This window comes from Haematobia irritans, chromosome 5 (assembly GCF_050003625.1).
Source record: "Haematobia irritans isolate KBUSLIRL chromosome 5, ASM5000362v1, whole genome shotgun sequence".
In the NCBI taxonomy this organism is placed as follows: Eukaryota; Metazoa; Arthropoda; class Insecta; order Diptera; family Muscidae; genus Haematobia; species Haematobia irritans.
Genome location: NC_134401.1, coordinates 101,350,846 through 101,372,877, shown reverse-complemented (window position 1 = coordinate 101,372,877; position 22,032 = coordinate 101,350,846). Strand labels below are relative to the sequence as shown.

The 22,032-nt window shown below is 32.6% G+C and overlaps 1 protein-coding gene across 1 annotated transcript in view; it reads left to right on the top strand.

Moving 5' to 3' along the window:
- SP2353 (EGF like, fibronectin type III and laminin G domains protein pikachurin) overlaps window positions 1-22,032 on the top strand; it is a 348,551-nt gene that overhangs the window by 293,123 nt on the left and 33,396 nt on the right. Inside the window, 2 exon segments of the mRNA XM_075309229.1 lie at window positions 13-83; window positions 19,352-19,455. Coding sequence (XP_075165344.1) covers window positions 13-83; window positions 19,352-19,455 — 175 coding nt within the window.

Sequence of the window (22,032 nt, the reverse complement as noted above, 5' to 3'; positions counted from 1 at the left end):
AATGGAGATATTGGTAACAATGGTGTTCCAGAGCATCAATCTACAAACATATCAAATAATCTTAGTTCATCCGAAACAAATGAGTAAGTATTCCACGTAGATTTTTTGAATTCGATGACATAGATTAATGATGAGGATAAATGATGTGACACAGACAGAGTTGAGTATGCATCACCACCACCTGTGCGCCAAGGTGATTAGCATCAAAACTGTGTTCACATCAAGGACATGAAAAAGCTCGAAATATTCTCGTGACTCACTGATCAAAATTTTATTTCTATAGAAAATTTTCTCACAATTTTATTTCTATAAAAAATTTTGTCAAAATTTTATTTTGTACGGAATTTTTTTTTTTTCAAAATTCTATTTCTATAGAAAATTTTGTTAAAATTTTATTTTTATAGAAAACTTTTATCAAAAATCATTTTCTATAGAAAATTTTGTCACAATTTTATGTTTATAGAAATTTTGTCAAAATTTTATTTTTATAGAAAATTCTGTCCCAATTCTATCTCTAAATGAAATGTTTGTCAAAATTATATTTCAACTAGCGTAACCCGGCCCGCTTCGCTGTGCCTTCCGAAGCATATTTGGAGGAATATTTTGCGTTAACTTAGTCAACTATACCCTTCGTGCTGAAAACAAAATCGAAAAGATTTGAATTCTTTTAAACAAATCGGACTACTTGATTTTTCGTTTACGGCCATTTTCATGTAGCTCCGTTAGGCTTTAACTGCCAGTTAACAGAAAGTAAATTGCAAATATCTTCTCTCCAGTTAAATTTTACTGAAAATTTTTCGTCAGTTAAGTTCCTAACTGGCATATGGAATATATATGCAAGATGACAGCTTCGTCCATAATACGGTTCAAAAGTTGGTTAGTTAACAGAACACTAACGGAGCTTTATGAAAATGGGGGTTATAGGTACAAATACGGCGGGAGAGGGTGTACCTTCTTCTATATTTCTTGTAAATTGTAAGTGTGGTTTGTCAAGGAAAGGTATCCTTCTCCTCAACATATCTGAAAATTAAGCACTATATTATAATAACATACAAAGAATTACTGTTTCCCATCCAATAAATCGGAAAAAGCAAAAATAGTAAAAAAATTTACCACATTAACATTTGCTAAAATGTTGGAATATGATGCACCCTCTACGTTGGCTGCCAATTTCATGTAAATTTAAGTTCTTTACTAAAAAGAAGTCTGGCAGAAGCCTGTACAAAAATCATAAAATTATGTACCGAGTTCCCATTTATGGACAACCCTCTACTTTTAATTTAAGAAAAAAAACGGACAAAAGGGAACCCTCCCCCCACCTTCGCACCACTCCGACCTGATATCGGACTATCATGTACCCTATATTAATTTCACAACTACTCAATTGTCCCTATAAATTCTATCGAAGTAAATCGACAAAGTTTATTTCAATTTTCCCCTTCCCCAACCAGATATCGAAAAATCGTATACTAATTTAAAAATCATGTATAAATTTAATCACCTCCTCCCACGTTCCCTGTAAATTTCAAGTAGATCGCAGATGTTTAAATTTTGCTCTATTGTTTTAAAGGGACGTCACTTTCTCCGATACAATATCGACAAACACCGTAGTGAATAGCACCCCTAACCTTCCTTGAAAATTCTTGAAACTTTCCTTCAAGTGTGGGGCAAGGAAGGTTGCCTCTTCGTTCATAACCTTCCCCCACTGCCTATGTAAATTTCAAGAAAACTTAAGAATTGTTGTTTTTTTTTTGCAGTTTTAGAGGAGGACCTCCTCCCCGACTAAATATCGAAAAGTGATGTAGCGTATCTTTTGTAAACGTCCCAGCAAATGTCAAGCAAATTATAAGCCTAAAAGGGCGGCCTCTCTTCCGTCCAAATATCACAAAATCAGGTATCAACTATTAATATCGTAACCTCTTCCCAGTCCTTTGTAAAATTTCAAGTAACTCGGTAAAAGTTTAATTGTTTCTCTGTATGTACTTAAGAGAAGCGGATATCTCCCTGTGCCCTTTTATTTTTATTAAAAAATCGAGAACCTGATATAAATTTCATAACCCATTTTTTCCGTAAAATTTCAGTCGGGGAGTTTAGTTTTGTTTGTACTTTCAAACAAAAAAATCGGGCAAAGGTGTGGTCCCCCTCCCCGACAAAATATCGAAAAATAATGTAGCGGATTTTTGTCTAGATGCCAACCCCAACATTCAATGAAAATTTCAAGAAAATCGCATAATTTTGTTCCAAGTTTCAAAAAGTAGGGCAAGGGGGAGGTCCCCCTTCCCATCCACATATGAAATCATCGGGTACCCCATATTAATTCCATAACCTCACCACATGTTCTCTGTACATCTCAGATAATTTAGAGAATTTTAGTTTTTTCACTGTTCTTAAAAAAAAAGTCGAACAAAGGGGAGGCCCCCATCCGCCACCAAATATCGAAATAAAAAGTAGCGGATCTTTGTCTAGATGTCAACCCCAATCTTCAATGAAAATTTCAAGCAAATCGGTCAAGTTTGGTCCAATTTTCAAAAAGTCCGACGAAGGGGAGGTCCCCCTCCGCGACCAGGTGTCAAAAAATGAGGTACCCTATTTTCACCACATGAACGCCCCCTACGATCTCTGAAAGTTTCAAGTAAATCGGTTCAGCCGTTTCGGATCCAACTCGGAACATACAAACAAACAAACAAACATAGATTGAATTTTATATATATAGATGAAAAATTTTGTCGAAATTTTATTTCTATTGTAAATTTTGCAAAATATTATTTCTATGAAAAATTTTGTTGCAATTTTATTTCTATGATAAATTTTTCAACATTTTATTTCTATAAAAAATTTTATCAAAATGTTATTTATATAAAAAAAATTGTCAAAATTTTATTTGTATAAAAACTTAATTTCTATAAAACATATTGTCAAAAATTTATTTCTATAGAAAATTTTGTCAAAACTTAATTTCTTTAGAAAACTTTTTCAAAATTTTATTCCATAGAAAATTTTATTACTACAGATTTTTTTTTTAAATTATATTGTTAAGGAAAATTTTGTCAAAATTTTATTTCTATTGAAAATGTTGTCAAAATTTTATTTATCTTATTTTTTTTTTAATTTAATTTCTTTAAAAAATTTTGTCAAAAGTTTTCTTCTATAAAAAATTTTGTGAAAATTTTACTTCTATAGAAAATTTTGTCAAAATTTTATTTCTATTGGAAATTTTCTCACAATTTTATTTCTATAGAATATTTTGACAAAATTTTATTTTTATGGAAAATTTTGTTAACATTTTTATTCTATAGAAAATTTTGTCAAAATTTTATTTCTATAGACAATTTTGTCAAAATACTATTTCTAAAGACAATTTTGTCAAAATTTTATTTCTATAGAAAATTTTTACAAAAAATTTATTTCTATAGAAAATGTTTATAAAAAATGTATTTCTATAGAAAAATATAATATAAAATTTTCTTTTGTATAGACAATTTTGTAAAAATTTTACTTCTAAAGAAAATTTTGTCAACATTTTATTTCTATAGCGTATTTTGTTATAAATTTATTCCTATAGAAAACTTTGTCAAAATTTTATTTTTATATAGAATGTTTTTTGTCAAAATTAAATGTCTATAGAAAATTTGGGTAAAATTTTATTTCTCTTAAAAATGTTGTGAAAATTTTACTTCTAAAAATAATTTTGTCAAAATTTTATTTCTATAAAAATTTGTAAACATTTTGTTTATATAGATAATTTTATTTCAATAGAAAGTTTTTTCAAAATTTTATACCCTTCACCACTACTGTGGTACAGGGTATAATAAGTTTGTGCATTTGTATGTAACGCCAAGAAGGAAAAGTCTGAGACCCATCGTTTAGTATACCGATCGCCTTAGAATTAAATTCTGAGTCGATTTAGCGATGTCCGTCTGTCTGTCTGTCTGTCTGTCTGTCCGTCTGTCTGTTGGTGTATTTTTGTGTGCAAAGTACAGCTCGCAGTTTTAGTCCGATTGTCCTAAAATTTGGTATAGGGTCCTGTTTCGGCTCAAAGACGATCCCTATTGATTTTGGAAAAAATCGGTTCAGATTTAGATATAGTTGCCATATATATTTTCACCGATCTGGTTATAATTGGCGTGTATATCAACCGATCTTCCTCAAATTCCGTACATCCGAATATTTTATGAGTCTCGAAAAACTTGCAAAATATCAGCCAAATCGGTTCAGATTTAGATATAGCTCCCATATATAGCTTTCGCCCGATTTACACTCATTTGCCCACAGAGGCCAAGTTTTTGCTCCGATTTAGTTGAAATTTTGCAGAGGGAGTAGAATTAGCATTATAGCCATGCGTGTCAAATTTGGTTGAAATCGGTTCAGATTTAGATATAGCTCCCATATATAGCTTTCGCCCGATTTACACTCAAACGACAACGGAGGCCAATTTTTTGCTCCGAGTTAGTTGAAATTTTGCACAGAGAGTAGAATTAGCATTGTAGCTATGTGTGCCAAATTTGGTTGAAATCGGTTCAGATTTAGATATAGCTCCCATATATAGCTTTCGCCCGATTTACACTCATATGACCACAGAGGCCAATTTTTTGCTACGATTTAATTGAAATTTTGCACAGGGAGTAGAATTAGCATTGTATCTATGCGTGCCAAATTTGGTTGAAATCGGTGCAGATTTAGATATATCTCCCATATATAGCTTTCGCCCGATTTACATTCATATGACCACAGAGGCCAATTTTTAACTCCAATTTAGTTGAAATTTTGCAAAGGGAGTAGAATTAGCATTGTAGATATGCGTGCCAAATTTGGTTAAAATCGGTTCAGATTTAGATATAGCTCCCATATATATGTTTTTCTGATTTCGAAAAAAATGGTAAAAATACCAACACTTTCCTTGTTAAATCGCCACTGCTTAGTCGAAAAGTTGTAAAAATGAGTCTAATTTTCCTAAACTTCCAATACATATATATCGAGCGATAAATCATAAATAAACTTTTGCGAAGTTTGACAAACATTCTTTTCCTCTGTTGGTTAAGCAACACTTGTAGTTTAGTCAATGAAAGGTTTTAATCTGAAATCAAAAAAACAACAACAATGATTAAAGAACAAAACCAACAATAACAAAACGAAATAATTTTTTTATAAAAATTTTCTATAGAAATAAAATTTTGGCAAGATTTTCTTTTGAAGTTTTGACAAAATTTTCTATAGAAATAAAATTTTGACAAAATTTTCTATAGAAGTAAAATTTTCACAAAATGTTTTATAGAAGTAAAATTTTGATAAAAATGTATTATAGAAGTAAAATTTTGACAAAATTTTTTAAGGAAATGAAATTTTAACAAAATAGTCAATGCATGGTTTTAAGCTGAAATCAAAAAGCAACAACAATGATTAAAGAACAAAACCAACAATAACAAAACAAAACGAATAAAAGAAGAGGAAACACGCTCAAAATAAACCCAGTCAACTGCACTCAAATCGATGATTTGAGGGTGGCAAAGGAAAAGAGATATGTTTGTACAAATTATTGCGGCATAAGCCGGCTATCATGTAAAATCTTTTTTCGGAAGGTTCAACTGTGGTTCATTGTTGGGTTTAATGAACTGCCTAAATTTATTCTGATAATTGGTTGATAGTTTTGCTGCAAGTAGAGGATGCTGGTGAGGAATGTGGTAATTCCGAAACGTGTGTCCATCCAACCATATTGCAGTCTATAGGGCTTTGCCCAAATAAATTTGACAATCATTCTTTTCTTCTGTTGGTTAAGCTACACTTGTAGTTTAGTCAATGCATGGCTTTAAGCTGAAATTAAAAAAACAACAAAAATTTATTTCTATAGAAAAATTTTATAAAAAATTTATTTCTATAGAAAATTTTGACAAAATTTAACTTCTAAAGAAAATTTTGTCAAAATTTTATTTCTATAGAGTAATTTGTCATAAACTAATTCCTATTTTGTTATAACTGTGTCAAAATTTTATTTTTATATAGAACGTTTTTGTCAAAATTAAATGTCTATAGAAAATTTTGTTAAAATTTTATTTCTCTTAAAAATTTTGTGAAAATTTTACTTCTAAAGAAAATTTTTTCAAAATTTTATTTCTATAAAATTTGTCAACATTTTGTTTATATAGGAAATTTTGTCAAAATTTTATTTCTATAGAAAATTTTGTCACAATTTTATTTCTATGGATAATTTTGTCAATATTTTATTTCTATAGAAACTTTTGTCACAATTTTATTTCTATGGATAATTTTGTCAATATTTTATTTCTATAGAAACTTTTGTCAAATTTTTATTTCTATAGAAATTTTGTCAATTTTTTCTATAGAAAATTTTTTCAATTTTTTCTATAGACAATTTTGTTAATTTTTTCTATAGAAAAATTTGTCAATTTTTTTCCTTGTTTATAGAAAAATTTCTCAAAATTTTATTTCCATAGGAAAAGTTGTCAACATTTTATTTCTATGGATAATTTTTTCAAAATTTTATTTGTATAGCAAATTTTGTCAAAATACTATTCCTATAGAAAATTTTGTCAAAATTTCTATTGAAAATTTTGTCAAAACTTCTATAGAAAATCTTGTCTTGTCTTGTTAGAAAATTTTGTCAAAATTTTATTTCTATAAAAATTTGTCAACATTTTGTTTATATAGAAAATTTTATTTCAATAGAAAAATGTTATCAAAATTTTATTTCTATGGATAATTTTGTTAAAATTTTATTCCTATAGAAAATTTTGTCAATTTTTTATTTCTATAGAAAATTTTCTCAAAATTTTATTTCAATAGAAAATTTTGTCAATTTTTTCTATAGAAAATTTTATCAATTTGTTTGCTTGTTTATAGAAAAATTTGCAAAATTTTATTTCTATAGAAAAAGTTGTCAACATTTTATTTCTATAGATAATTTTTTCAAAATTTTATTTGTATAGAAAATTTTGTCAAAATTTTATTTCTGTAGTAAATTTTGTCAACATTTATATTTAACATTTTTTTATAAGAAATTTATTTCTATTGAAATTTGTCAAAATTTTACTTCTAAAGAAAATATTGTCAAAATTTTATTTCTATAGAGTATTTTGTCAACAATTTATTCCTATAAAAAAACTGTCAAATTTATTATTATATAGAATGTTTTTGTCAAAATTATATTTCTATAGAAAATTTGGTCAAAATTATATTTCTATAAAAATTTTTGTTAAAATTTTACTTCAATAAAAAATTTTGTCAAAATTTTACTTCTATAGAAAATTTTGTCAAAATTTTACTTCTATAGAAAATTTTGTCAAAATTATATTTCTATAGAAAATTTGGTCAAAATTATATTTCTCTTAAAAATTTTGTTAAACTTTTTCTATAAAAAATTTTGCTAAAATTTTACTTCAATAAAAAATTTTGTAAAAATTTTATTTCAATAGAAAATTTTGTCAAAATTTTATTTCTATAGTAAAAATTTACTATAGAAATAAAATTTTGACAAAATATTGTCAAATTTTTATTTCTATAGAAAATTTTGTTAAACTTTTATTTCTATAGAAAATTTTGTCAATTTTTTCTATAGAAAATTTTATCACTTTTTTCCTTGTTTGTAATTTTTTTTTTTCAAAATTTTATTTCTATAGAAAAAATTTTCAAAATTTTATTTCTATGGATAATTTTTTCAAAATTTTATTTCTATAGAAAATCTTGCCAAATTTTATTTCTATAGAAAATTTTGTCAATTTTTTTCTCTTACTCTGAATTTAACTTTGTAATTATTTTAGGCCTGTAGGGCTTTTCGATTATTAATGAAATAAATGAAATGAAAATTTTATCAATTTTTTCCTTGTTTTTTATTGTTGGTTTGTACTTCAATCATATTTGTTGTTTTGATTTTTGCTTAAAACCATGCGTTGACTAAACCACAAGAGTAGCTTAACCGACAGAGGAAAAGTATATTTGTCAAATATAGTTGGACAAAGGCCTATAGTCTGCAAGATGGTTGTATGGAGGGTCATTTTGGAATTACAACATTCCTCACCAGCATTCTCTACTGGCAGTAAAACTATCAACCAATTATGAGAATAAATTCGAGCATTCACTAAACCCAAAGAAAATTACACTCGTATCTCCTGAAAAAAGTGAAAAAATGTCGTTGGCTGAATTTTAATGGCATTTCCTTTGTATGCGCTCGCCGCCCACCTTAAGCTTTTCCTTGCTTTTTAATTGTCATTAAAAGAAATATAAGAAATCTTGCACTTGTCACTATGTCCTTTGCTTCTCGATTGACCCTAAAGCGGGTGTTTCTCTTGAATGTTCATAGCGAAAAATTCTTCTATGAATGCAAATTATTTAGAAAACCCACAATGTCAACCAGTTGCCATGTGCCCCATTCCTACACTGAAAAAAAATTGTCCAAAGTTTGGTTTTACTCTAATGACTTTGGTATTGATTTTGAGCCAAAGAAACGGAGAACTTCTTTAAGAATCAATTTAAGAGGGAATTTTCTTTTGAATTTGGGTTTTTTGTTTGATATTGTGAAACGTGAATTTTTTCGTTTTTATACCCACCACCATAGAATGGTGACGGGGTATAATAAGTTTGTCATTCCGTTTGTAACGCATCGAAATATCGATTTCCGACTATATAAAGTATATATATTCTTGATCAGGGAGAAATTCTAAGACGATATAAGCATGTCCGTCTGACCGTCTGTCTGTCTGTCTGTCTGTCTGTTGTAATCACGCTACAGCATTCAATAATGGAGCTATCGTCCTGAAATTTGGCACAGAATCGTCTTTTGTCTGCGCGCAGGTCAAGTTCGAAGATGGGCTATATCGGGCCATGTTTTGGTATAGCCCCCATATAAACCGACCTCCCGATTTGGGGTCTTTCGCTTATAGAAACCGTAGTTTTCATCCAATTTGCGCGAAATTGAAAATCTAGAGATATTTTGGGACCTTGAAGAGGTGTGCCAAAAATGGTGAGTGTCGGTCCATGGTTTGGTATAGCCCCCATATAAACCGACCTCCCGATTTGGGGTCTTTCGCTTATAGAAACCGTAGTTTTCATCCAATTTGTGCGAAATTGAAAATCTAGAGATATTTTGGGACCTTGAAGAGGTGTGCCAAAAATGGTGAGTGTCGGTCCATGGTTTGGTATAGCCCCCATATAAACCGACCTCCCGATTTGGGGTCTTTCGCTTATAGAAACCGTAGTTTTCATCCAATTTGCGCGAAATTGAAAATCTAGAGATATTTTGGGACCTTGAAGAGGTGTGCCAAAAATGGTGAGTGTCGGTCCATGTTTTGGTATAGCCCCCATATAAACCGACCTCCCGATTTGGGGTCTTTCGCTTATAGAAACCGTAGTTTTCATCCAATTTGCGCAAAATTGAAAATCTTGAGGTATTTTGGAACCTTGAAGAGGTGTGCCAAAAATGGTGAGTGTCAGTGCATGTTTTGGTATAGCCCCCATATAGACCGATCTCCCGACTTTACTTCTTGGGCTTATAGAATCCGTAGTTTTTATCCAATTTGCCTCAATTTCAAATTCTAGAGGTATTTTAGAACCATAAAGAGGTGTGCCAAAAATGGTGAGTAACGGTCCATGTTTTGGTATAGTCCCCATATAAACCGATCTCCCGATTTTTCTTTTTGGGCTTATAGAATTCGTAGTTTTTATCCAATTTGCCTGAAACTAGAAATCTTTAGGTATTTTAGAACTGTGAAGAGGTGTGCCAAAAATGGTGAGTATCGGTCCATATTTTAGTATAGCCCCCATAAGAACGATCTCCTGATTTAACTCCTTGGGTTTCTAGAAACCGTAGTATTCTGGTATTTTAGACTCAAAAAACGTGTATCGGATTAAGTTTTTATCGGTCCATTTGGTAATAGCTCCATATAGACCGACTTCACTACTTGAGGGTGTAGAAGGCGCACTGATCATGAAAATTGCTTGAAACTCAATGTAAAATTTCCAGATTTTACTTCTACAGATTTAAGATTTCAAATCAAGACGTTATTTTATAATTTTCTTGCACACTTACAAGAGATGTTAATGATTCCTCTAAAACTCAAACAAAACTAGTTCTTATAAATCCAGAATCTGATATAGTCCTCATAGGTGAAATCTTTAAATTTATCTTCGGGAAGTGTCCCCATATCCTTAAGCCCTCCTGAAATTTCAAAGGAAACCCTAATATTTGGTTCATGGTGGTGGGTATTTAAGGTTCGGCCCGGCCGAACTTACTGCTGTATATACTTGTTTTATTTAAAAAGATATTAACTACAATTTACAAAGTATGACGTTTTAAGAAAACAACCCAGCAAAAAACAGTTTCCCCAAAAATTAGTTTGGATCCTCAAATTGTGACCCGGAAGAAGTGAAAACTTGGATCATCTCCAATGAATTTTACATGAGCTTGCCGTGGGACGGAAGCACTTCGTTTTCTGATCCTTTGCATTGCTTTAGAAGTTGTGCCTTGAAAGTACATTTGAATGAAGAAATTTACAAAATGACCTCAATTCAGTATGATTTTCTTTAATATAAAGATAGTCAATTTAAAGTCGTATCTCCTAACTTTAAGCACAAAATGTCTTCAATAGAAAGTTAATCAACTTTTTGTCAAAGAAACGAATTTTGTTTTAGAAAAATGAGTCTTCTGTGCAAAGCAAAACTCGCATTTATATTTTAAGAATATAAAAACTTTGTATTACATGTTAGCCTGATACCGAAACAGGCAATTGACGTCCAAATGCATTATATCTAATTATACAATTATTTTTCGAGCTTTATGGACAGATATAGATTAAGGAACATGGTTAATAGAGCCATTGAAAAGAAAACGCCAGATACTAATCTATACACGCCTGGACTGTACATGTTTCGGTTCGGGTGAATGAACCTTTCCACAGCCTTTAGTATAGATCTGGCTGGGAGAGATGACTCAATTTTGGGCCCTTTATGCTAACTCCTTATGGAGAAAACATTTGGGAAATTTCCTCTTACAAATTGAATCATCTTTTGTCCCACTGTACATCATCTTTTCATATAACTTACAAGTCCCTTAATCTTATTTTTATTTCGTTTTGTTACATAGTAATGCAACAACACGAAATTTATTTTCAGAAAGCTAATTTGTTAGAATTCACCTAAGTGGTGAACAGTCGAACAATGCTTATTGTTTCTACAGTCAACTACAACATATGACAATTAACAGAAACTGGTTTCCAGGATACAACAACAATTCTAACGCGTACATTAGTCGTGTTTTTCCTAGTTTTACGACGGGCTCATCGTTGCTTATTATATTACATGTTAGCCTGATACCGAAACAGGCAATTGACGTCCAAATGCATTATATCTAATTATACAATTATTTTTCGAGTTTTATGGACATATATAGATTAAGGAACATGGTTTGTCCTTACGACACTTATTTTTTCAGTGTACATTCTCCAGAACTTGTATGCAATTTTGCAATTTTAAGCACACAAAAAAACACACCACAAAACAAAGGTCAAAGTGCATGTCACAAACAACAACAAAAAAAGTACAACAATCAAATAAACCTTAACATTTGCAATGAAACCACAAACATCTCATGATTTGCTAGCCCCTGGCAATAAAAGAGGAATTCCACAAAAATTTCAGTTTGTTCAAATGAAGGATTTTTGTAGGACCACAGTTAGATTTTGCCACTCACTCACATTTAAATTTGGCTTTTCAAATCAAAAAAGAACCCACACACAAACCCTCAAGTCCATTATCTTTAAAGGCGTGAAAAATGAATGTTTTTCTCCATCAAAGGAAAATAAATCAAAGGAAATTTCAACAACAACGAAAATGAAACAAGAAAACAACCAGGCTTGCAACGATATGCAATAGCATTCTGACCCAGTTAAGATCAAAAGATGAAAGAAAGAGAAACGGAGACCGAATAAATTAAAGGCTATAATCTTTTCTGTCTAAGACTATGTTAAAATTTAAAATTTATTTGATTAAAATTGATTTAAAAAAGAATCGCCCATCAAATATTGTCTCTGAGAATATACCCAGCAAAAAAGCGTAGCCAAAAAAGTAGTGAAAATGTTCTTTTTGGATCCGGAAGTGGTGCAAAATTCGCTCAGAAGCGATGAATTTAACATGGGCTTGTGATAGGACGGATGTCCATCATTTCAACGTCCGTTGCACTGAATTTGCATAATTTCTTAAGGTGTGATGCAAATTCAGTATTTTGGATGTGAATTAAGAAATTATGTGATATTTTGACAAATAAATAAATTTTAATTTTTTTTATGATTTTGTCTGGAACGTTTGACATCAAATAATAATAATTTGTATCATTTTATTAATTATTAATCTGTTTTTAACCTATTTGAAGTAAAAAAATTACTTTTCCAATTAAAAATATGAAAAAAAGAGAGTTATAACAAATTGACTCATATGAACTTCCTGTGCAGTTAAAATAAAGAACATCTTTGGGAGAACATTTTTGCAAGTGCTTTTAAAGTTTTGCCTTTCACAATTTTCTGGTTAGAAAACACACTGAAAAATATATAGACCTACTATGAAAGATTATGCAACTTAAATGTTAGGATACCAGAGATAAACAATTTGTGTTCAAATTTCTTTAAAATTAAGAAATGTTTAAAAAATTCATAAATTCTATCCTTATGGATTTTTTTTAACCCACTACCATGGGAGTATAATAGATTTGCCATTCCGTTTGTAACACACGAAATATCGTCTTTAGACTATATAAAGTACTAGCGTAACCCGGCACGCTTCGCTGCGCCTTCCGAAGCGTATTTGGAGGAACATTGTGCGTTAACATAGTCAACTATATCCTTCGTGCTGAAAACCAATTCGAAAAGATTTGAATTCTTTTAAACAAATCGGACTACTTGATTTTTCGTTTATAGGTACAAATACGGCGGAAATGCATTTGTAAAACGGTTCGTCTTAAAAAATGTCGGGGTGAGGGTGTACCCTTTCCTCCAAATTGTTTTAAATAATGTTCTGTATTCAAGTAGTTAGACAATCTTCTATATTTCTTGTGAATTTTAAGTGTGGTTTGTCAAGGAAAGGTATCCTTCTCCTCAACGTATCTGAAAATTAAGCACTATATTATAATAACCTACAAAGAATTACTGTTTCCCATCCAATAAATCGCTGGCAGAAGCCTATGCAAAAATCATAAAATTATGTACCGAGTTCCCATTTACGGACAACCATCTAATTTCAATTTAAAAAAAAAAAAAAAAAAAAAGGACAAAAGTGAACCCTCTCACCTCCCACATTGGCTCCACTCCGACCTGATATCGGACTATCACGTACCCTATATTAATCTCACAACTACTCAAAGGTCCCTATAAATTCTATCGAAGTAAATCGATAAAGTTTATTTCAATTTTCCCCTTCCCCAACCAGATATCGAAAAATCATATAGTAATTTAAAAATTATGTATAAATTTAATTACCTCCTGCCACGTCGCTGTAAATTTCAAGTAGATCGGAGATGTTTAAATTTTGCTCTATTGTTTTAAAGGAACGTCACTTTCCCCGATACAATATCGACACCCCTAACCTTCCCTGAAAATTCTTGAAACTTTCCTTCAAGTGTGGGGCAAGGAAGGTTGCCTCTTCGTTCATAACCTTCCCCCACTGCCTTTGTAAATTTCAAGAAAACTTAAATTTTTTTTTGTAGTTTTAGAGAGATAAAAGTAAGATTTTCAGAAAAATTTCTATAAAAATAAAGTGTTGACAACTTTTTCTACAGAAATAAGATTTTCTATAGAAATACAGAAATGAAAAAATCTTTACATAAATAAAATTTTGCTATAAAAAAATTGGGAAAATTTTCCATAAATATAAAATTTTGAAAAATGTTCTATAGAAACAAAATTATAAGGAAATTTTGTATAGAAATAAAATTTATTATAAAAATAAAATTTTCAGAAAAAATTCTATAAAAATAAAATGTTGATAACTTTTTCTACAGAAATAAAATTTTGAGAAAATTTTCCATAGAAATACAGAAATGAAAAAATCTTTATATAAATAAAATGTTGAGAATTTTTGCTATAAAAAACTTTTTTCCATAAAAATAAAATTCTGAAAAATGTGTAACACATCGAAATATTGCTCTAAGACCCCATAAAGTATATATATTCTGGGTCGTGGTGAAATTCTGAGTCGATCTGAGCATGTCCGTGCGTCCGTCCGTCTGTTGAAATCACGCTAACTTCCGTACGAAACAAGCTATCCACTTGAAACTTGGCACAAGTAGTTGTTGTTGATGTAGGTCGGATGGTATTGCAAATGGGCCATATCGGATAGCAGCCATAAAACGGACCTCCAAATTTGGCTTGTCGATCCTCTAAGAGAAGCAAATTTCAACCGATCCGGCTGAAATTTTGTACATGGTGTTAGTCTTAGTTAGGTCTCTAACAACCATGCAAAAATTGGTCCACATCGGTCCATAATTATATATAGCCCCCATATAAACCAATCCCCAGATTTGGCTTGCAGAGCCTCTAAGAGAAACATATTTCATCGGATCCGGCTGAAATTTGGTACATGATGTTAGTATACGGTCTCTAATGACCATGCAAAAATTGGTCCATATCGGTCCATAATTATATATAGGCCCATATAAACCGATCACCAGATTTGACCTCCGGAGCCTCTTGGAAGACCAAAATTCATCTGATTCAGTTGAAATTTGGTAAGTGATGTTAATATATGGCCTCAAACACCCATGCAAAAATTGGTCGATATCGGTCCATAATTATATATAGGCCCCATATAAACCGATCCCCAGATTTGAACTCCGGAGCATCTTGGAAGAGCAAAATTCTTCCCATTCGGTTGAAATTTGGTACGTGGTGTTAATATATGGTATCCAACAACCATGCAGGAATTGGTTCATATCAGTCCATAATTATATATAGCCCCCATATAAATCGATACCCAGATTTGACCCCCGGTGCCTTTCGGAGAAGCAAAATTCATCCGATCTGGTTGAAATTTGGTACGTGATGGTGGTATATGATATTTAACAACCATGCTAAATAATCGGATAATGATCAGATAAATTGATCGGCAATTTTATATATTATGACCTCTTCGACTGGCGACACTTATTTAGGTGTATAAATATCCCCAATTCAATTGTAAAATTCGAATTTTAAATGTTATTACGAACATACTCACAATAGACTTTGAAAATTAAATTACATTAACTCGAAAATTAAATATTTTAAAGCTATTGAATTTATAGAAATTTTGTCAATTTTTTTTCTACAGAAATTTTACTCAAAATTTTATTTCTATAGAAAAGTACTTCTTAGATGGATAGAAATATTTTGCAAAATCTACCAAAACATCAAGAATTCTACCAATCCACCAAACAGTAAAAATCTACCATTTTTGGTTTGAATTCTATTTGAATTCAAATTGTATGCTTTTTATACCCTGCTCCACACTGTGGAACAGGGTATTATAAGTTAGTGCATATGTTTGCAACACCCAGAAGGAGACGAGATAGACACATGGAGTCCTTGGCAAAAATGCTCAGGGTGGGCTCTTGAGTCGATATAGTGATGTCCGTCTGTCCGTCTGTCCGTGAACACATTTTTGTAATCAAAGTCTAGGTCGCAGTTTTAGTCCAATCGACTTCAAATTTGGCACAAGTATGTGTTTTAGCTCAGAATAGATCCCTATTGATTTTGGAAGAAATCGGTTCAGATTTAGATATAGCTCCCATATATATATTTCGCCCGATATGGACTTAGATGGACCCAGAAGCCAGAGTTTTACCCTAATTTGCTTAAAATTTTGCACAAGAAGAACAATTAGTACTATAGTCAAGTGTGCCAAATTTTATTGAAATCGGTTCAGATTTAGGTATAGCTCCCATATATATCTTTCACCCGATATGGACTAATACGGTCCCAGAAGCCAGAGTTTTACCCCAATTTTGCACAGGGAGTAGAATTAGCATTGTAGCTATGCGTGCCAAATTTGGTTGAAATCGGTTCAGATTTAGATATAAAGGGTGATTTGTTAAGAGCTTGATAACTTTGCAAAAATTTGCAAAATCTCATCGGTTCTTTATTTGAAACGTTAGATTGGTCCATGACATTTACTTTTTGAAGATAATTTCATTTAAATGTTGACCGCGGCTGCGTCTTAGGTGGTCCATTCGGAAAGTCCAATTTTGGGCAACTTTTTCGAGCATTTCGGCCGGAATAGCCCGAATTTCTTCGGAAATGTTGTCTTCCAAAGCTGGAATAGTTGCTGGCTTATTTCTGTAGACTTTAGACTTGACGTAGCCACACAAAAAATAGTCTAAAGGCGTCAAATCGCATGATCTTGGTGGCCAACTTACCGGTCCATTTCTTGAGATGAATTGTTCTCCGAAGTTTTCCCTCAAAATGGCCATAGAATCGCGAGCTGTGTGGCATGTAGCGCCATCTTGTTGAAACCACATGTCAACCAAGTTGAGTTCTTCCATTTTTGGCAACAAAAAGTTTGTTAGCATCGAACGATTGCGATCGCCATTCACCGTAACGTTGCGTCCAACAGCATCTTTGAAAAAATACGGTCCAATGATTCCACCAGCGTACAAACCACACCAAACAGTGCATTTTTCGGGATGCATGGGCAGTTCTTGAACGGCTTCTGGTTGCTCTTCACTCCAAATGCGGCAATTTTGCTTATTTACGTAGCCATTCAACCAGAAATGAGCCTCATCGCTGAACAAAATTTGTCGATAAAAAAGCGGATTTTCTGCCAACTTTTCTAGGGCCCATTCACTGAAAATTCGACGTTGTGGCAGATCGTTCGGCTTCAGTTCTTGCACGAGCTGTATTTTATACGGTTTTACACCAAGATCTTTGCGTAAAATCTTCCATGTGGTCCAATAACACAAACCCAATTGCTGCGAACGGCGACGAATCGACATTTCACGGTCTTCAGCAACACTCTCAGAAACAGACGCAATATTCTCTTCTGTACGCACTGTACGCATTCGTGTGGTTGGTTTAATGTCCAATAAAGTAAACTGAGTGCGAAACTTGGTCACAATCGCATTAATTGTTTGCTCACTTGGTCGATTATGTAGACCATAAATCGGACGTAAAGCGCGAAACACATTTCGAACCGAACACTGATTTTGGTAATAAAATTCAATGATTTGCAAGCGTTGCTCGTTAGTAAGTCTATTCATGATGAAATGTCAAAGCATACTGAGCATCTTTCTCTTTGACACCATGTCTGAAATCCCACGTGATCTGTCAAATACTAATGCATGAAAATTATAACCTCAAAAGAATCACCCTTTAGCTCCCATATATATGTTTTTCTGATTTCGACAAAAATGGTCAAAATACCAACATTTTCCTTGTAAAATCGCCACTGCTTAGTCGAAAAGTTGTAAAAATGACTCTAATTTTCCTAAACTTCTAATACATATATATCGAGCGATAAATCATAAATAAACTTTTGCGAAGTTTCATTAAAATTGCTTCAGATTTAAATGTTTCCCATATTTATACCCTGCGCCACACTGTGGAACAGGGTATTATAAGTTAGTGCATATGTTTGTAACACCCAGAAGGAGACGAGATAGACACATGGTGTCTTTGGCAATAATGCTCAGGGTGGGTCCCTGAGTCGATATAACCATGTCCGTCTGTCCGTCCGTCCGTCCGTCTGTCTGTGAACACATTTTTGTGATCAAAGTCTAGGTCGCAATTTAAGTCCAATCGCCTTCAAATTTGGCACATGTTCCTAATTTGGGTGAGAATAGAACCCTATTGATTTTGGAAGAAATCGGTTCAGATTTAGATATAGCTCCCATATATATCTTTCGCCCGATATGCACTAATATGGACCCAGCAGCCAGAGTTTTATACCGATTTGCTTGAAATTTTTTACAAACATAACACTTAGTCGTATAGTCAAGTGTGCAAAATTTGATTGAAATCGGTTTAGATTTAGATATAGCTCCCATATATATCTTTCGCCCGATATGGACTTATATGGCCCCAGAAGCCAGATTTTTGAGCGAATTTGGTTGAAATTTTGCACTAGGAGTACAATCAGTAGTATAGTCAAGTGTGCAAAATTTGATTGAAATCGGTTCAGATTTAGATATAGCTCCCATATACATGTTTTTTCTGATTTCGACAATAATGGTCAAAATACCAACATTTTCCTTGTAAAATCACCACTGCTTAGTCGAAAAGTTGTAAAAATGACTCTAATTTTCCTAAACTTCTACTACATATATATCGAGCGATAAATCATAAATAAACTTTTGCGAAGTTTCCTTAAAATTGCTTCAGATTTAAATGTTTCCCATATTTTTTTTACTAAAATTGTGTTCCACCCTAGTGCATTAGCCAACTTAAATTTTGAGTCTATAGATTTTGTAAAAGTCTATCAAATTCTGTCCAAATCGAGTGATATTTAAATGTATGTATTTGGGACAAACCTTTATATATAGCCCCCAACACATTTGACGGATGTGATATGGTATCGAAAATTTAGATCTACAAAGTGGTGCAGGGTATAATATAGTCGGCAACGCCCGACTTTAGACTTTCCTTACTTGTTTTCTATTAGAGGTGTGCACGTGACACGAAATTGTCGTGACTCACGAAAATTTCCGTGATTCGTGCGTGAGTCACGCACATGACAACAGCGTGAGTGTGCGTGAGCGTGATTAACAAACCAAAATGTCGTGCGTGAGCGTGAGTCACGAAAATAATATCTTCGTAAGTGTGCGTGAGTAACGAAAATAATATCTTCGTGAGTGTGCGTGAGTAACGAATTACTCTCACGAAAATATTCCTGCTCACCAACATAAAACGATTAAGACTTAAATTCAATTACAATTTTAGTGACACCTGGGATGTTAAGAGTTGAATAACACTCTCGATTTTAATAATGCTCATGTTTTCATACACTTCGTGAGTCACGGTATTTTTCGTGAGTCACGACGTTTTCGTGCGTGAGTGTGCGTGAGTACAAATTTTCTTTTCGTGAGTGTGCGTGAGTCCTACCAAAAAATATCGTGCGTGAGTATGATTTTTCAGTCGTGAGTGTGCGTGAGTAAACTATTACTCACGTGCACACCTCTATTTTCTATAACTTTATTTGGGATCCTACTTCATCTAGGTTTTGGGCAAATTTTCCATAGACCTATATTCATAGTGCCACACGTAACATGTTTTTGTTTTTGGAAATATTTAAGCACTACTATATATATTAGTATTTAGCATAGTATATTATAATAGTTTATGTATATATGTAAGTAAATTTATTCTTGTTCTTTTATTATTCTTTTCAGAATTTGTAACTTGGAATGCGGAATTGATGGATTATGCGATAAATCTGAAGGAATAAGTCGTTGTCTATGTCCCTTTGGTAAAACCGGCAGTAACTGTATGGAAGGTAAGTAAAATATTAACTTCTTCAAATCTAAGGAATCCATTCTAAATCCAAGAAACTTGAAATTCGATTGTTTGAGTAATACAAAAAGCTAGAGTATTTGCTTGATATTGATTTATTTACAAACAAGTAAGGAAAGTCTAAAGTCGGGCGGGACCGACTATAGTAAATAGACTTTCCTTACTAGTTTTTTTGAAAAAGTTTTCAGCTTCAATTAACTTTTTAATCGGAATTATTTTGGAGATATTTTTTCTGTGCAATTGCAGAGAAGGAATATGATCACACCAAACAGGCTTCAAAAGTACCATGTTACTTTTTCACAGGAAGCTTGTAACATTTTTTTTCGCAAAAATATTCTTTTTCTCATCAGTTACATAATTTTCGAGAACACAACGTAATTGCAACAAACATGTTACATGATCATGATCATATGAGGAATATGATCACCCCAAATTGTGCGTGTGCTAGTTATTTCCAAAAATTTGCTTAATCGAATGCATAATTTGATTTTGTAATTCCTCATGCTGTCAACACTTATTGCTGGAATAGGAATTGCATCCAAACATCCTCCAGAAACAAGTAAGGAAAGTCTAAAGGCGGGCGGGGCCGACTATATTATACCCTGCACCACTTTGTAGATCTAAATTTTCGATACCACATCCGTCAAATATGTTGGGGGCTATATATAAAGGTTTGTCCCAAATACATACATTTAAATATCACTGGATCTGGACAGAATTTGATAGACTTCTACAAAATCTATAGACTCAAAATTTAAGTCGGCTAATGCACGAGGGTGGAACACAATTTTATTAAAAAAATATGGGAAACCTTTAAATCTGAAGCAATTTTAAGGAAACTTCGCAAAAGTTTATTTATGATTTATCGCTCGATATATATGCATTAGAAGTTTAGGAAAATTAGAGTCATTTTTACAACTTTTCGACTAAGCAGTGGCGATTTTACAAGGAAAATGTTGGTATTTTGACCATTTTTGTCGAAATCAGAAAAACATATATATGGGAGCTATATCTAAATCTGAACCGATTTAAACCAAATTTGGCACGCATAGCTGCAATGCTAATTCTACTCCTTGTGCAAAATTTCAACTAAATCGGAGTTAAAAATTGGCCTCTGTGGTTATATGAGTGTAAATCGGGCGAAAGCTATATATGGGAGATATATCTAAATCTGAACCGATTTCAACCAAATTTGGCACGCATAGCTACAATGCTAATTCTACTCCCTGTGCAAAATTTCAACTAAATCGGAGCAAAAAATTGTCCTCTGTGGTCAAATGAGTGTAAATCGGCCGAAAGCTATATATGGGAGCTATATCTAAATCTGAACCGATTTCAACCAAATTTGGCACACATAGCTACAATGCTAATTCTACTCCCTGTGCAAAATTTCAACCAAATTGGGGTAAAATTCTGGCTTCTGGGACCGTATTAGTCCATATCGGGCGAAAGATATATATGGGAGCTTTATCTAAATCTGAACCGATTTCAATAAAATTTGGAACACTTGACTCTAGTACTAACTGTTCTTCTTGTGCAAAATTTTAAGCAAATTAGGTTAAAACTCTGGTTTCTGGGGCCATATAAGTCCATATCGGGCGAAATATATATATGGGAGCTATATCTAAATCTGAACCGATTTCTTCCAAAATCAATAGGGATCTATTCTGAGCCAAAACGCATACTTGTGCCAAATTTGAAGTCGATTGGGCTAAAACTGCGACCTAGACTTTGATTACAAAAATGTGTTCACGGACAGATGGACATCACTATATCGACTCAAGAGCCCACTCTGAGCATTTTTGCCAAAGACACCATGTGTCTATCTCGTCTCCTTCTGGGTGTTGCAAACATATGCACTAACTTATAATACCCTGTTCCACAGTGTGGAGCAGGGTATAAAAAACCTTTTTTATACACACCACCATTGAATGGTGACGGGGGTATAATAAGTTTGTCGTTTTGTTTGTAACACATCGAAGTATCGATTTCCGACTATATAAAGTATATATATTCTTGATCAGGGAGAAATTCTAAGACGATATAACGATGTCCGTCTGTCTGGCTGTCTGTCTGTTGTAATCACGCTACAGTCTTCAATAATGAAGCAATCGTGCTGAAACTCGTCTTTTGTCTGCAGGCAGATCAAGTTCGAAGATGGGCTATATCGGTTCAGGTTTTGGTATAGTCCACATATAAACCGACCTCCCGATTTGGGGTCTTGGACTTGTAGAAATCGTAGTTTTTATCCAATTTGCGTGAAATTTGAAATCTAGAGGTATTGTAGGACCATAAAGAGATGTGCCAAAAATGGTGAGTATCGGTCCATGTTTTGGTATAGCCCCCATATAGACTGATCTCCCGATTTTACTTCTTGGACTTATAGAAACCGCAGTTTTTATTCAATTTTCCTGAAATTGGAAATCTAGAGGTATTGTGGGACCACAAATACGTGTGCCAAAAATTGTGAGTATCGGTCCATATTTTGGTATAGCCCCCATATAGACCGATCTCCCGATTTTACTTCTTGGGCTTATAGAAACCGCAGTTTTTATCCAAT